Source organism: Neolamprologus multifasciatus, chromosome 23, assembly GCF_963576455.1.
Source record: "Neolamprologus multifasciatus chromosome 23, fNeoMul1.2, whole genome shotgun sequence".
Taxonomy (NCBI): Eukaryota; Metazoa; Chordata; class Actinopteri; order Cichliformes; family Cichlidae; genus Neolamprologus; species Neolamprologus multifasciatus.
The window spans coordinates 6318552-6334475 of NC_140460.1; the positions used below are offsets into that span (position 1 = coordinate 6318552).

At 39.7% G+C, this 15924-nt stretch overlaps 2 protein-coding genes across 7 annotated transcripts in view; both read left to right on the plus strand.

Moving 5' to 3' along the window:
* Positions 1-128: 128 nt before the first annotated feature.
* On the plus strand, positions 129-5118 carry gpx4a (glutathione peroxidase 4a). Of its 2 annotated transcripts, none has more exons than XM_085152059.1 (7): positions 129-279; positions 2711-2805; positions 2899-3043; positions 3607-3758; positions 3992-4016; positions 4200-4259; positions 4425-5118. In XM_085152059.1, the coding sequence occupies exons 1-7, from the start codon at positions 187-189 to the stop codon at positions 4455-4457; spliced, it is 603 nt and encodes a 200-aa protein (XP_085008185.1). In that variant the 5' UTR covers positions 129-186; the 3' UTR covers positions 4458-5118. The 2 variants fall into 2 exon arrangements, with proteins under 2 accessions (XP_085008185.1, XP_085008186.1); XM_085152060.1 differs by lacking the exon at positions 129-279 and adding an exon at positions 2348-2492.
* Positions 5119-6129: 1011 nt separating this feature from the next.
* pip5k1ca (phosphatidylinositol-4-phosphate 5-kinase, type I, gamma a) overlaps positions 6130-15924 on the plus strand; it is a 56384-nt gene continuing 46589 nt past the window's right edge. For 2 of the 5 annotated variants that reach the window (XM_085152048.1, XM_085152047.1), the window contains exon 1: positions 6132-6531. In XM_085152048.1, coding sequence (XP_085008174.1) covers positions 6399-6531 — 133 coding nt within the window. In that variant the 5' untranslated portion in view covers positions 6132-6398. Of the gene's footprint in view, positions 6532-15924 lie in introns of all 5 variants that reach the window. The other 3 variants (XM_085152045.1, XM_085152046.1, XM_085152049.1) reach the window with 3 other exon arrangements.

The window sequence follows — 15924 nt, forward strand, 5'->3', positions numbered from 1 at the left end:
TAATAATAATAATAATAATAATAATAATAATAATAATAATAATAATAATAATAATAATAAAAGTAGTGTCCCTTCTCCCTCCTCTGGTCTGTGAGGCCACCGCCCTCGGCTGTTTCACGACACGCTGCAGGGCGGAGTCTGCAGCTCAGGTTCACGGTGGTAAATTTGTCCTCATTTTAAAACAAAATGAGGCCATTTTATGTTATTTTAGCAACTGGGGCTGTAGCGAGCTCTGTGGCACTACTGGCGACGGTGTTATACTTTGTATTCACCACAACGGTAACGTAAACCTCAAACATTTAATCTGCATGCTTTTGAGTGACGTCTGTGATTTCCACTGTGTGTAAGACAATTTCATGTAACACGCTTGTTTTTTTGTTTTTTTTTTACTGCTGTAATAATATCGTTAATCCATTTTTCACGTAAACAACGATGGCTGTTACCTAAGATGTTCTGCGTGTTTGTGGTGGGCTTTGATTAACACACGTGACACGGACGGACGCCCACAAAGTTCGCAAATCCTTCCCTCCCTCTGCTTTTTCCCGCACAGTTAAAGACATACCTTTCCACTGAATTTAGAGGGTGGGAAAAAAAATACATTATGTATAAGTGCTGTTTTTGACACCGGATGTTTGTGCTCCCACTCTGGCTGCTGGTGTCAGCTGATAGGCTTATCATCAGGACAGACAGAGAGGCACTTCTGTATCGACACAACACCCGGCCATGTTTTTTATTGTAGCTGATGATTAAAGAATAAAAGTTTGTTTTCAGCATCAGTTTATATTAGTGGTGGAGAAAAAGTGGAGAAAGAACAGAGTTCATTTTCTTTTTATTATTATTATTACATTTTATTTGACTGTTATTATTTTCAGTGTAATTATGAGTTAGCTTCCACATTGGATTTGCTACTTTCAGTTTAGTTTTCAAGAGTTTTGGTGTTTTACTCTTTATCGGGGCAAGATTTAGAAAAGCTAAAAGAGGAATTACAATTCAAGGCTCAACACTTAATGAAACTTGTTTACTGAGGTCATGCAGACCTCCTGAGTTGTAGCCTAATAAAGAAATGCACCCAAGCCTCATCAGTCCAAACGGACAAAAACGAAAACTTTATGACTACACACTATTTCTTAAACGAAACACTGTAGTTTAAATTTGATCAAGATCTGGATTTCCTGCACACTCGCCTGGACAAAATAATCTTTACTACTGAAAATCAGAGCAAAATGTTGCCTCATCTCTTATTTTGTGGCGCAATGTTCTGCTTGTTCCACTCCAGCTCTCAAAACATAATCGCCAGTTTTGTAACAATTCTGCTCTTGTTGTCTGAGATTATGATTATTTGATAGAATGTTTTGTTCCCAGCATAAAGTTTCAAGTTTGCTTATAAACTTTGTGGTGGGAAAAAGCAGGCTCTCATGTAATGACATAGTTAGCATTGTTGAATGGGTGCATTTAAACCATAATCTTGTCTAAGCCTAATGCAAATGTGAAAATATCAGAACAAAGAAAATAATTTTTTTGCCAAACTCATTTCTTTTGAATGTTTTTGTCAAAGGTGTGTATGCTTAGCTCGCGTAGCTGTTTTGTAATAGCTCATGGACCATTGGACCCTTACAAAACAGGCAAGATAACTGTTTTCAACCCTTTTATTTCAAAATAGACACATTAGTTCTTTAATTGCTTTGGATTAACAGTACTGGCAATTATATTATATTAAAAAAATATTGAGAGATTATTGATGCACAAAATAATTCTCCATAAAACTTGGTTTCTAATTTCACACTAGAATATGAAGAGATTGTGTAACAGTGACTCAAAGCAACCTGTGCTACACACGTAAACAGGCAAAACTCAGCAACTGTTATTCAATCGGGATAATCACTGTTACTGTTATTTTTTTTGTTGTAAAATGTATATTTTTGGTACTCTTTGCATACTGAGATAAAAAGCAGTTGTGATTGAAGCAGCTGGCTCTGATTCGTCTTCACATCTTCCATTCAAAATGTGAAATGTGTAATAATCTTAAAGCTGATTGATGTAAATTCAAAATTTTAAAAAGTGTTTTTTCTCATTACAATAGAAAGAGAGAAATCCAGCCTTTTTAGGGTAACGTAGAAGTTTTTATCTGCTGCAAATCACCAGTTTTTCACTCATATACTAAACACAATGCATAATGAGCTTTGGTTTTTCTTCTGACCGTTGCTCTTTGCTCTACACGAACTACGTTGTGAACTGTGGACTGCAGCACACATGCTTTTGGGATCAGGCTTTACTGAATCAGCAGCACAGAGGGAGGTACTGGACAATCACAGCCTATCAGTTTAGTTAATGATCACCTGGTTTCGCTTTACAAAAGCACCGTAGAACGTGAGTTTTCTCAGTACAGGGACAGAAGTTCAGCGGTGATACTTTTAGAGACCGAGGAGCTAAGTAGGGCAGCCATGCGCCTGATAGGGTGCACAGTGCTCCTCTCTGTCCTGCTGCCGGCTATGGTAAGAAACATTACTTTTGCGTTTGAGGGCTAACCTTTGCTTTTGCTTTTGCTCTCCTTAGATTTATGTTTATTTTCATGTTTTATTGGCTGTATTGCTTTTTTTATTTTCATTACATTTTCTTTTTAAAATGAATTCTTCACATCTGATAGGCTGTGGAGTTTTGGAAATAACACGGTGTTCTAACTACTTATTGTTTTCTTTCCCTTCCAAAACAGTCTGCCCCATTAGAGGAATGGCAGAGGGCAACATCCATTTATAACTTTTCAGCAACGGATATTGATGGCAACGTGGTTTCCCTTGAAAAATACAGGTAAATTTCTCTGTCATTTTGTTAAAACCTCCTATTACAATTATAAACCTCTTATCACTAAACAAATGTGTGTGCACGTGTGTGTGTATTCAGGGGGAATGTTGTCATCATCACCAACGTAGCCTCTAAATGAGGTAAAACCCCAGTAAACTACTCTCAGTTTACTCAGTTGCACGCCAAGTACGCTGAGAGAGGTTTAAGCATCCTTGCCTTCCCTTCCAACCAGTTTGGGAACCAGGTATGTAAAACATTAGTTGTTTTTTTTATTGCAACATTTAATGAGATTTGTTTGTGTAAGTTATCAGTTATCCAGGTCATGGATAACTGGAGATCTGTAAAGACGTTTCACCTCTCACCCAAGAGCTTACTTTAGGTCTAAAACAAATGGTGGAAAGTCTTGTTGTATTGTTAACAGATAGACAATAACTTTTTTAATGTTTTACAGAAAAAAACTGTATAAGTGAAATTTTAGCCAGTGTGAAACCTTTATAATTTTTTGCACAAGGTCTCCTGAAATGTTTTTTTAATATCTAAATCATTCATAATTTCATTAAGTGTGTAATCATGTGCATAAATTGTAGTTGCATAAACACCGCAATGGATAATTTGGCAATTTTCTCACTACTAGTCTGAAAGATGGCTTGTTTTTGAAAGAAACTAGGCCAAGTTTTAAGATTATGTCAAATTCAAGAAGCTGCTGTTTTAAGTCGACTATTTTGTTGCCATTATATATAATTTGTCATATGCAGGTCGCTGAAAGCAGTTAGAGACTTTAATACTTTTAATACTATTTACTTTTAGGAGCCGGGCAATGAAACTCAAATCAAGCAGTTTGCAGACAAGTTCCAGGCTCGGTTTGATATGTTCAGCAAGATCGAGGTGAATGGGCAAAACGCTCATCCTCTGTGGAAGTGGCTGAAGGAGCAGCCTAACGGGAAGGGCTTGTTTGGAAAGTAAGTTGTGAATGAATGAATCTGGGTCACAGTCATATGGTCACAAAGTATCTTAAAAGCTTGTTTGGATCAGACATAATGTGTCATCTGTTTAAAATGTGTACAACTGAATTTGAACAATAATCAGTCATATCATTTAAATTAGTTATTGATTAACAGCATTTTTATTCCAATGCTGACTGAATGAGAGTGATTAGTGGTTTTCTAACACATTTTTGTGTTTATTTCTGCAGTAGCATCAAGTGGAATTTCACTAAGGTGCGTTTTTATTACGGTTTATTTTTAAAACATTTTTATGTCAACAGGGCTAAAATATAAAATACTGAATATTTGAAAAACAGTATAAAGGATAATTTTAGAGAGTATGGAACAATTAATGGAACAAGCTTTTATATGCAAAAAATGTGTTATAATTATTCATTTATTTTTTTTTGTGTTTAGTTTTTGATCAATAGAGAGGGTCAGGTGATGAAGAGATATGGACCCTTGGATGATCCAAGTGTACGTACAAAATCTTTGGTTATTCTGTCAGATGTTCATTGCTCATGTGTCTGTGTGATTACTGCTCACCCCGTGATGAGCTCTGCTGTGCTTTCAGTAACAACAAGAGATGTTTGTAGTACGTGTAACTTTATCACCCCTCTGCAACTCTCTCTTTCTTTCCAGGTGGTGGAAAAGGATCTTCCCAAATACCTTTAAACCTCTAAGAGATGCCTGAAACCGTGCTTACTTACATCCACTTGATTTTGTGTTTCCAATAGTCTTTTTTCCTCACATTTCTCTGCCTCTCCAAGCACCGGTGGATATAGTTTGAGTCCATCCCAGACCAGTGACGGTCTGTTCATCAACCTGCATCGCAGGCAGGGCAGACCTGATGTAAATGGCGTGCAAACCTGCTGGGAAGGCGACCGAGCTTATATTCATAGAGTTCTATGGAGAGAACGACGGGGAACCCATTAATAGAGCATCCATTCAGCACCTTAATGTTGGGCATTGTTTTCATCATAAAACATACTAAGATTTGTTCCTGTTATATTTTTGTGTGTAACATTTATTGTCTGTGATTAAAACAAAAGTGTTGGGGTTTTTATGGGGTTTTGAGGTGTTGGTACTGAGGAACAGATACATCTCGATCATTCATGTGCACAAGGATCTTTTCTTTTGTGTAACAGGAGCAATTAAAAAGGATTTCAGCTGAAAATGTTTTCATTTCTGAGTCAGAAACTCTTTAAGAAGTGAGCATTAGAGCTTGAAATTGTTCAACACAGTATTGTTCAGACAGAGCAGTTTACCCTATAGGCTGTCCTAAAAATAACAATGATGACATACACAACAAATAAAGAACTCTGAAAATATTGAATCTTTGCAGTAGCCTGGATCATTAATTCCTTATATCGATGTTGCCGCTATTTGTAGGGGAGCAGGGGAAACGAACATTATTACACCACACAAAAAATATCATTACTATTTTTCTTTCTCTGTGTTTTTCTGATATTTTTAAAAATTATTTCTATATAACCTGATAATATCATTGTGATCTAATTCTGTGTAATAATAAGTGAAAATCTTACATCTTGACTCAGTAAGTTCATCCTTGTAAAAACCTAAAAAATGTCACCCAGATTTTATTTAAAAGACTGTTAACTTATTTATTTCCAAGCTTCTCTGAGACTCTTTATTATTAAGTATCGTCTTCTACTCACTGCAGCAGATAATCTGCTTCTCACCCTATTCCTAGCACCTTCCTCCTTTACTACATCCAATAAATTTTTTCTGTGGTTTTCCTCTTTCATAGCAACTTCATATTCAACATACTTCATCCAACATATCCATTATCCGTCTTTTGCACATGCCCAAATCATCTCAGCCTTTCCTCTACAACTTTGTCTCTTACAGCTCAACCTGATATATCCTACTGATGTGTTCATTATTAATCTTATAAATTCATACATTATAAATTTATTACTTCTACTCCTTGCAAAGGTACCCATTTGTCACGCCTACCACTCCTAGATCCACAAAGACACATTACCTTGTGCTTTCACAAATCTTCATGGTATGGCTCATTATCTTTATCCCTGTGTAATTACTAAAACTGTACAAATCAACCCTGTTCTTGAAAATCTGCACCGGTACATTTGTTCTCCATTTCTCAGGCATTATCTGACTCTCTAAGATTTAAAACCCCTGGATGTTTCCATACGTCCACAAAGTATGTCATCTGGATAAGTAAATTAAATAAGTTAAACGTATAACAGAAACATACTGAGCCCCATAAAAAAGCCTACATACTGAGCCCTGAAATGTTATGCAACTGCTCAGTCAAATCTCCTTCTTGCAGTTCACTCAGAGTCCTGCAGAGGGAGTCACAGGGCCCATCAGTACAAAACCAGGCGGCAGCGGCTCAGCAGCAGCAGCAAGTGCAGTGCAGAGGAGCTGGAAGAAGCAGACTGTGTGCTGCTGTCGTGAGGAAACACTGCACAGATGAAGGGACCGTCGCGGATAGCTGTCGCATATTCCTCCGTTTGATTACCGTTACACATCAAACGACCTGACCCTCTTTCCCTCCACCGGGATCGCGCCGTCGCTGTGGGTCTTTCATTCGGAGGGGCTTGCCTGTTTTTTCCTCCGGGAGGCTGAATGGAAGCAGCAGCCGAGGGAGCGGTCGGGCTGTCGGAGGCCAGGGAAGGGAGCCCGCTGTCCGGGGCCGCAGCATCCGATGATGGGGACACGGTTGTGGGAGTTAGCTACGGGATGGACGCCGCAGACATGGGTATTTTTCCACATATCTCATAAGCCATTCTCATTGTCCCTCCATCCATTTTCCCTCGCGGCTTTACTGCTGCTACCGTAACCAGAAAGTCCCGACTCATCTCTGCTAGCAAGGAATTAATAAGCTAGGCTAGTGGCTAACTAAGCTGAATGGATGGGGCTCAGGTGAAGTTAAGTGCTGTACGTACTGCAAACTGTGTAGGGTACATTTATACAAGTACAACTATGAGCAGCCAGCACACGGACAAATACAAGTGTTGCATGGCTGATGATAAAGCTGTTAATATTTTTGGTTCATAAAAGCAGACAGGTGTGAAGTCAATGTTTCTCATTACTTCTTCGTTTCATTTATTGATTTTTATTTATTGCTCTTTTAAAAAAATATGAATGTATTCACATGGCTAGCTTTGGGCACCTAAACATTAATTTGCTTATTTGTCACCATCTTGGCACTTACTGGAACCAGTAATTTATTAAGGAGAAGGAAGGTTGAGCAAACTGGAGCCACTACAGTTGACTAACAGGCTAGACACCAGTTAAAGGGTGTAAAAGCCTTGCAATAGTGCACCAGTGTCTGAGGAAGTCCCGATAATGCATGAATAGTATGAAGCAACTAAATGCAATCAGACCACCACTGTTTTGGTCGGTTACACCTGTGGTGGTCCTGCAATGACACCTCAAAAAAAGGCCCATTGGCAGTAAGTTTATAGATATAATTAATATTTAATTATTATTCGATTTAAAATGTCCAGGGAACTATGTATATATCAGCTGATAGAATTTAAGCCTATGTGTATCAATAATAACACTTTTTTGGGGTCATAAATTTCAGCATAGACATCTAAAGACACGTGACCTTCAAACCATCCAGAAGTTTGCAAATTGTTGCATTCTGCAAATACAATATTAAGTTATATACGCTCTTATCAACAACCTTGTCTACGCTAAAATGTCAGCGCCCTGCCATATATAGCACAGTATTATATTCAGAAAGAAATATATTATCTTTGTGATGTAAAGAACAGTTTCCAGAGTCATCTCACTACAGCCAGGTTTCTCAGCCCCAGCTTTACTGTTGCACACTTGTGCCGTAGTGGTGTCATGGTGGAATTTTCCATATGTGCACTCTAGCTGCAGTGAAAATCACACCAACAGCCCCCCTGTAGTTGATCACTACAATACCCCCACAGCTGAGCAAAAGGTTTGGTGATCTAAGGACCCTTTTCAGAACGGGTGTATTAAAGCAGTTGCTACTTTCTTTACACCATTTGTGGTTGACTTTTAGGGGATTTGTTACACGCGTATAAGTGAAACGCAGGCGTTCTTAGATCTCTGTTTTGTCCAATATTTGTCCAACATACTGACATATTAGAGTCACACCTTTATGAGTCATAATGGTGCCACTTATTATATAAATGAGGGTAAAATGAACAAATATTAACCAGTTTGCAGTGAAGGAAGAGCCAGACAGTGGGGAGAGCTAACAAACGCGCAAAAGTGAATAATAAAGGGACACACAGACACCACACAACATAGTTCGTCCTTTTTAATAGTGTTCATTCAAGCTGATGTTTTCTCTGCATGTTCAGGATTCGTCATTTCCATTATAAAATCTTCTTTGCGACCATGTAAAACTGCTTTTAGCTGTGTGTTCAGCCCTTGTGTCTAACAGCCGCCAGTCATGTTGCATTCACTGGTCTTGCACACTGTACATCACAGTTCTGGGCTTTTTTTTTCGTCTCACTGATGAGAAAGGTGCTGACTTTGATAGGAGTCATCATCTCCACAGAGAATAGGCTTGTGAATCAAAGAGATTGTCTGCTGAGGGTTAGTAGTCGAGCTTAACTTTATCAGAAAAGGAAAATGGAATCCAGGTGCCCCCGACTGCAGATGGTGTTTGTTTCATTTACTCTGTTCTGCTCAGTTACTGGCTACTCGCTTGCATTGGAAAACATAATTTACAAAGGCCTTGCGTGCGTTAATAGTGTTTAGGAGATATTTAACAGAGCTCTGCCCTGCTGAATATTTCACAGTTGACAGTTTGGCATTCACCTGTCTGTGCTTTCTTGCGAGGAACTTCTTGACCTTTAAATAACCAGGAAAACGATGTCATTGCTGACATACTGTAGGGCGTATAGACTTGATCTCACTCCTTTTCGTTCTCCGTGTTGCTGCTTTTGTTTGCTTGCATAGGAATATCACCATCAGTGAATAAGAGAGTGCAGGCGGGGTGGAGTGGATGGAGACGAGTGTCAGGGATGATTTGTGACAGAAAAGCAGCAAGAGTGAAAGGCAAGGTTTACAAGATGGTAGCGAGATCTGTTGTGATGTATGGTTTGGAGACGGTGGCACTGAGAAAAAGACAGGAGGCTGAGCTAGAAGTGGCAGAGATGAAGACCAGAATGGACAGGATTAGAAATGAGTATGTCAGAGAGGCAGCTCGGGCTCAGTAGTCCACAAGACCACAGAGGAGATTCATGGCCATGGTGAAGAAGGACATACAAAAGGTTGGTGTAAAAGAGAAGGATGCTGGAGAAAGGTAGGACAGAAACACAGGAAAAGTGATTTTTCTGCTTTGAGCACGAATTAAATAAAAGGAAATCCCACATTTCCCAGAACACCTAAATTCTGTGCAGTGGTTCAGTAAGCACACCTAATCTGTCATTTGATAAATGGTTCCAAAATTATTAAGTGCAGCAGCACTACTGCACGCTCACTCAGTGTTATTGGTCATCCCTCAGAGTCGTGGAGCCTTGCGTGTAAAAATGCGATTATTTTCCCCTCGGTTCTCTTGTTTTTATAACATCGTGTATAATGTTAATCCATTTCTTGCTGTCTTGCAACCTAAAATTTAATGTGTGCACTGATACAAAGCGTAGCTGGCTAAAGCCCCGCAACAGGGAGGGGTAGGTGCTGATCACACTTTGACTTCCTTGCAACATCTGACAAGTGAGTGGGTCTAAAAGCGAAATCAATTAAAGACAAGTCATGTGCAATAACAATTTCAGATGACCCTCGCAGCAGGGTGTTATGTTTTTTTTAGTGGATATTCACAGCAGAAACGATTCAGTTCACATAAATAAGGATTAATTGAAATGTCAGATGTAAAGGTTCAGCTTGATTCTGATTGGCTCTTTATGATGTTGGATGCTGATCAACGTGAGCTCTCTCGGTTTACGTCAGATCCTGCAAATGCGTAATTGCGGGTTGCTCTGCAGTGTGTGAATGCAGCGTTGTGTGGGAGTCACAGCTGGCTGTTAAATAGCGGTCTGAGCATTTATTCCCATTTAAAGCATCACGTCTTCTGGCCGTTGTAATTCGTCCCCGTAGTCTACTTTCAGCACAATGGCAACCTTCGTCTCACTTATCTTCTCCTCGCACTCGGCTTCATCCTCAGAGACAGTCTCCTCTCCTTCCTCTCTTCTCCAGAGTGAGCCACAGCTCATCTGCCTCCTCTGTGATTCCCTCACCTCAGCTCAGCCACTCATTTGCCACTATCCACCAGTCCTCGCCCTTGTCTGTTTTTCTCTGTTCGCTTCAGACACGGCCTGTCAGAACTGCTGACGGTAGCACAAAGGGTGGGTTACCTCCTGTGGAATTTACCATCCATCTGCTTCCCCTCTTATTCCTATAGCAAGGTCTCTCTTTTTCCCCCCTTCTTCTTTATCCTTCTGAAGCTATGCAGGAAAGGATCAGTTTGTATCCCTGTAGCTCGTTCGAGGAGCCTGTGTAGGGTTTTTGACCCTCTGCCAGGTTTTTTGATGTCATTATTTTACGCAGATGATGACGCAGTCCAGTTACATCTCTGATTTTGCGTGCGTGTGGAGGATGTGTGCTATAGTGGATATTTTGAGCTGACACCACAGCAAGGCTGGAGTATTGTGTTTACTGCTGTCTGTCCTTGTGCCTTGTCAGGGTTTTTCACTCTCCTAGGGATACCCGCTGGACAGTTGACAATAAGGGCAGGGCGGGCGTATTTATTTTTTTTGTCTGTTGTGGTGACTTTGGAGGTGTGAAAGCCGCCGGCGGAGGCTCCGACTCGCTTTCGCTCTTACATGGCTGCAGTGTCATGCTGTAATGGCTTCACTCAGTGGGGAAATAAGGCGAAGACCTACTGTTTTCAATTAAGAGAGTTACTGAGCCCCTAATGCAGGCTATTATTTTTTCATAAGCAGCACCTGGAGCATGAATGCAGTGAGACAGGAACACTGTCAAACTAATGCAAACCACCCACATCGAATTAGTAGCTTTTATTTTCAGCCAAAGAAAAAACAAAACAGCATTGGATGGTGTCTTCTCAGGGTTTTATTTCTCCAGATTGGCAGCATGACCTGTACAGTTTGTACTACAGCTCACCCAGTGAATGTCTACCTAAGTCCCCGATAAGCATTTTGAAGAAATGATTAGGATTATTAATCAGTACTATTTGATTTCTTTGAGGCTGTTATTCATCTGCTTTATTGTAGGGTCTTTACCCTACCGTATAAAGCACCTTGAGGCAACTGTTGTTGTGATTTGGCACTATATAAATAAATAAAGTTGAGTTGAATTTAATCTATATCCATTTAAGCATTCAATTTCCTTTTTTTCCACCAAAAACTCTTAAATATCAGAGTTAAACTTGTCTGAGAGTAGTACAAACTGACCAGTTTATTAATCAGTTTGTCAAAAAATAGAATTTGTCAGCAATCATTTTAATGAATCTAAATATAATTTATTTTTAGGGCATATTTCTTGGCAATTGGACCTTCTTTTAGCAATTGATGAAAAGAAAGAAAGGGGAATATAGCAATGTCTCTGAAGGTTCTCAGTCATCCAGGTCCTCGTAGTCAAAGGAGCTTGCAAAGAAAAGCGTCTGGACTTCTTTAAGTTACTTGAAGACGTTTCACCTCTCATCCGAGAAGCTTCTTCAGTTCTAAGGTCAAATGGTGGAGAGTCCCAGATATAAACCTAGTGGGAGTATCCCCCCACAGAGGGACAAAAGGACCCCCTGATGATGGAATATAGCAATGTTGACATTGTTAAGCCAGAAGCCACTTCCATCTGTATAATTAAAGCAAATGCAAATGTTAACAGTTGTAACTTCTTGTAAGATAAGATAGCCGTCATTGGTCAAGGTCTGGCTGTGTGGCAGGCAGGATGAGGACCCAAGTGCAGGAGACAAAACTTGAGCTGCTTCATTGCTGAGAACTACAAACTAAGATACAAAACACTAAACTCTTGGCCTGGTAGGGCTTGAACCTGGTAGTAGAGAGCAAAACATGGAGCACGAAGAAGAGGGGGGAGGATAATGAGAGGACACACCTGGTGTCCTCTCAGTTAGATCATGCCTGGGAAACACTCCTGGGCATGATCTAACTGACAAGACAGGGGAAGCAAAACTGATGCAAAGTACACGAGACAGGGACTATCAAAATAAAACAGGAAACACACTGAGATGCGAGCAGACAAGACAGAGCTCAGGAAGAAGGAGAGACAAAGACAGAGGAGGGATAAACAGAGACTGGGGAAACAAGATAAATAAATACAATACAGAGGACGAGAATGACTCTCAGAGGAGACACGGGGATGAGACAAAGACACAAAAGGAACCTTACAACAACAAACAAGAATCCATGAACCAGAAATAAAGAAACTCAGAGACACAAAAAAGAACTAAACTCAGGATTGCACTGTACAAACCTAAAATTCAAATCATCTCTTACAGCAAAGGAAACAATCATAAATCCATAACTAATCCCAAAACGCTGGGTGAAAACCCTGCACCATGATAGCATTAGTCTCAGTGGGCAAATTCACATTGCGAACAGCAGCAGAGTAGACAGGACAGGAATATAAAAATTGAAGAAAATACATAAACCACACAAAGTAGAAGAAATATTCTATTCTGCTATCTGAGTCTGCTGAAAGTGCCTGAGCCTGACAAAGTGGAAGACCAAGATGCTGCAGGGTTTATTCAAGTTTAATAGGGCCTGAGCCGTGAGAAAATATATTCATTCATTAAACAGTGTGGGCCTAGTTGGCAAGTTCAGTCTGACCCTGGTATAAGCATTACTCCCAGCTCGTGTGATGGTGAATTTGCTTTGGGCCCCGAGAGAAGAGATAAAATAACCAAGGCTGCTTTTTCCGGTCTCTATCAGCCACAGCACAGATCGTTTCTTAGCACTCTTGAGTTACTTCTCCGATTGGTCAGATTAGTCTCTCTGGGCAAAAGACTTGCTATGCTTTTCTATCCTGGTTTCTGACGACTTCTTTACCTATTTTAATCATGTACGTATTTATTAGGAAGATACTGATGTGGAAACAGCTCACTTGTCAGCATATGGTCACTGTCACTTAACTTTTCCTAGTTCGTTTAAGGAGCATCGTGCAAGTAAATAAGAGAAAATGTGATTGTTTGATTGCAGAAACTGTTCTCTCTCAGAAAGTTTTGTTTAGATTTGTTCTGCTATGTTGAAAAAGGTGAAGCGAGTTTGTGGTGGAACAATGTAGGAACACAACAGGTTGTATATTGACTTGACCTCTCGGGACGACGGCCAGTATTTCCAGGCTTCAGTAGATTTCATGTTTATAGAGGCTCCATAGTTTAGTGGTTAACATGTTTAAGATTCTGAGGAGACACAAATCCTTGGGTGGTTTGGTCTGGTGTAACAATCTGTGTGAAATTACTTGGAACATCCCTATTGTCCATAGTATTGCTTTAACTTTGGAATATTTAATTTAACTTTGTACTTTTGCTAATTTTCTATAGAGTTTACACTTTCTGTTTTTCATATTTATATTTTAAGCGAGCGTCAAATACTCAAATTCATCGACTGTGGTGACCCCTTTCCAATAACAGAGCAGACAAAAGAAGAAGCCTTTGTTTTGTTTTTTCGTTCTGCTGGAGGTTTCTTCCTGTTAAAAGGGAGTTTTTCCTTCCCACTGTCGCAAAGTGCTTGTTCATAGGGGGTCATATGATTGTTGGGTTTTTCTCTGTATTTATTGTAGGGTCTACCTTACAATCTAAAGCACCTTGAGGCAACTGTTGTTGTGTTTTGGCATTGTATAAATAAAATTGAATTGAATTGAATTACGAGATTGTTGATCTGAGTATAGGTTTAGCCATAAATCAACAGGATTTCCATTAATCTGTTAAGTCTAATGGGCAGCCTGGCCTAAGATGACCCCTGTAAACTGTTTATCTGACATATCCTGTTAGACAACAGCTATTAGTTTTACACATATAAAGAGAACCCAAAAGCACTATGACGAAGTTTCAAAATTATGAAAGAACCAGGCAGATATTATAACTTAATATCTTTTTAGTTGGCTACTTACAAATCACAATAGGCTAAATAATTTCTTAATTATTAAATATAAACAGCATTAATCGTGCTTTTTATGAGTATAAACTGTGAAATAACACCAGTTTGTCTCTGTCTCGTCACTTGCTGCGTATGCAGAGATGCACTTAGGCCAACACAGCTCCACTCTTTAGTCTGTGCTTCACAGTTAGCATTAAAGATTAAGATACTTGATTTGCTGCTGTAGAGGTATACAATGAAATTTTGCTTGGTGACTCTGTCGACCAACAGCAAGGGATGAAAGCAGCTTTTTCTTTAAAAAAAAAAAAAGACATAAAAATAGTACAAACAAAAACAAATATAGAAAAAGCAATAAAAAGAAAAATATACAGCACACAAACAACAAGTAAGGTGTAAAGTGACTTTCTGTTTATTTACCTCAGTGCAAAGATTATGCAATATTGTGTATTTGGACAGATATTAAATCAGACCCAGTAATTATTATAGTAAACTGCACTAATCAAATGCAGCCATAACAAAACATTCTTCACTCCTGCAGATTTTCTCCACAGGTGTTTTTCTCTTTTCTCCATGTTTTGACGTTCTGTGGGTAACCCTGAGAAAAAGACTCATTATCTGTACTGTTTTGTGCTACATTGGTAGCTAAGGAATGTGTTGTCTACCACATTGTAAATTATAAACGCTTTAGCTTGTGAGTACTTTATAAGCATTCATCTGCATGTCCAATAGTGGCAAAAAAGGCTTTAAAACCACACGTGGTGCAGGGCTAAAAACATGACTTGGTGTTGGTAAAATGGTAAATGGTAGCGCATGACAAGTGAATATATGACGCTGAAACACATACCGGTGCTGATATGTCCTCTGCACTCTGTGTTTTCATATAGGTGGCCATTTGTAGGGGTAGTGTGTGTGTGTGTGTGTGGTGCAAGATTGCCAGTAAGGTCACGCAGGATAAATGCAATGCACCAGAGCATATAGATGAAAGACTGAAGTACATGGGAAATATGCAGAAATGCGATTATAGGCAAAATGTCATTTTGGATATACTTTAAAAGCCTGCTGTCTTGTGAGAAATTTACTCAACAGTTCTTTAATCGTAACATAATCTAATACAAATATGTGACTAGTAGCTGTGCAGGAAAAACAGCTTCCCCACATCTTTTTGTATTGTAAGACTCACGGTGTCACGTTACTAAATACAGCAATAGTTTGATCTGAGGGCTGTTTTTCTTTTCGTCTCTGCACCTAACCAAGATGAGGCATAAAATAACAGGTCTCTGTAGATTATTTATTGCATGTGTGACAATACCGACTGAGACATTGTTGTGCAGCTCTGTTAGAGGAGATTACCTTCTACTGAGTCACCGCTGCCTGCAAAGATGCTGCTCTCAGCAACAACACAGCAGCACACAGTAGTCAGACTGATCACCTCCGTGTTTATTCTGACTATCTCACCTCTCCTCTCCTCACCTCACCTCACCTCACCTCACCTCTCCTCTCCTCTCCTCTCCTCTCCTCTCCTCTCCTCTCCTCTCCTCTCGAGTCCATAAAAGGACTTCTTTCTCTTGGCTGACAGCTTTCATTGCATTTTGAGGATCAGCAAGGATCACTAAGCTCAGTTCTGATCTGGCAGCTCAGTAATGAAAAACAGACTGAAATTACATAAGAGTTTGAGCGCTTGAGCGTGTCATTTTGCCAGCAGGACTTAGCTGTTTTTAGCTTTGCCCAAGAACAGAGTTCTGCAACTCAACCTTGTCTGTTTCTGCAGGAAAGCGAGACCTCCCTGTGGGAGCGTAGGACACGGCCACTCTCGACGTGTAAATCCAACGATATTAAAACAGTTAAACCATTCTCACTTGCAGGCATACAGAAATGCATGGTAACTGAGCCTCTCCACATTGAAATAGTAGTTATTAAAACTTCTCATTTGTGTTTGCATTGACTCCGTCTGCATATTGGCTTGTGCACTGTGAGCGGGCGTCACATTCCCACAGACACACAGGTAGGCGTCTGAATAGCTGACTGTCAGGAGCTGTTGTTTAATTGACTTTTCATGCTGTATGAAGTGTGTGTCCTTGGGATGTGTT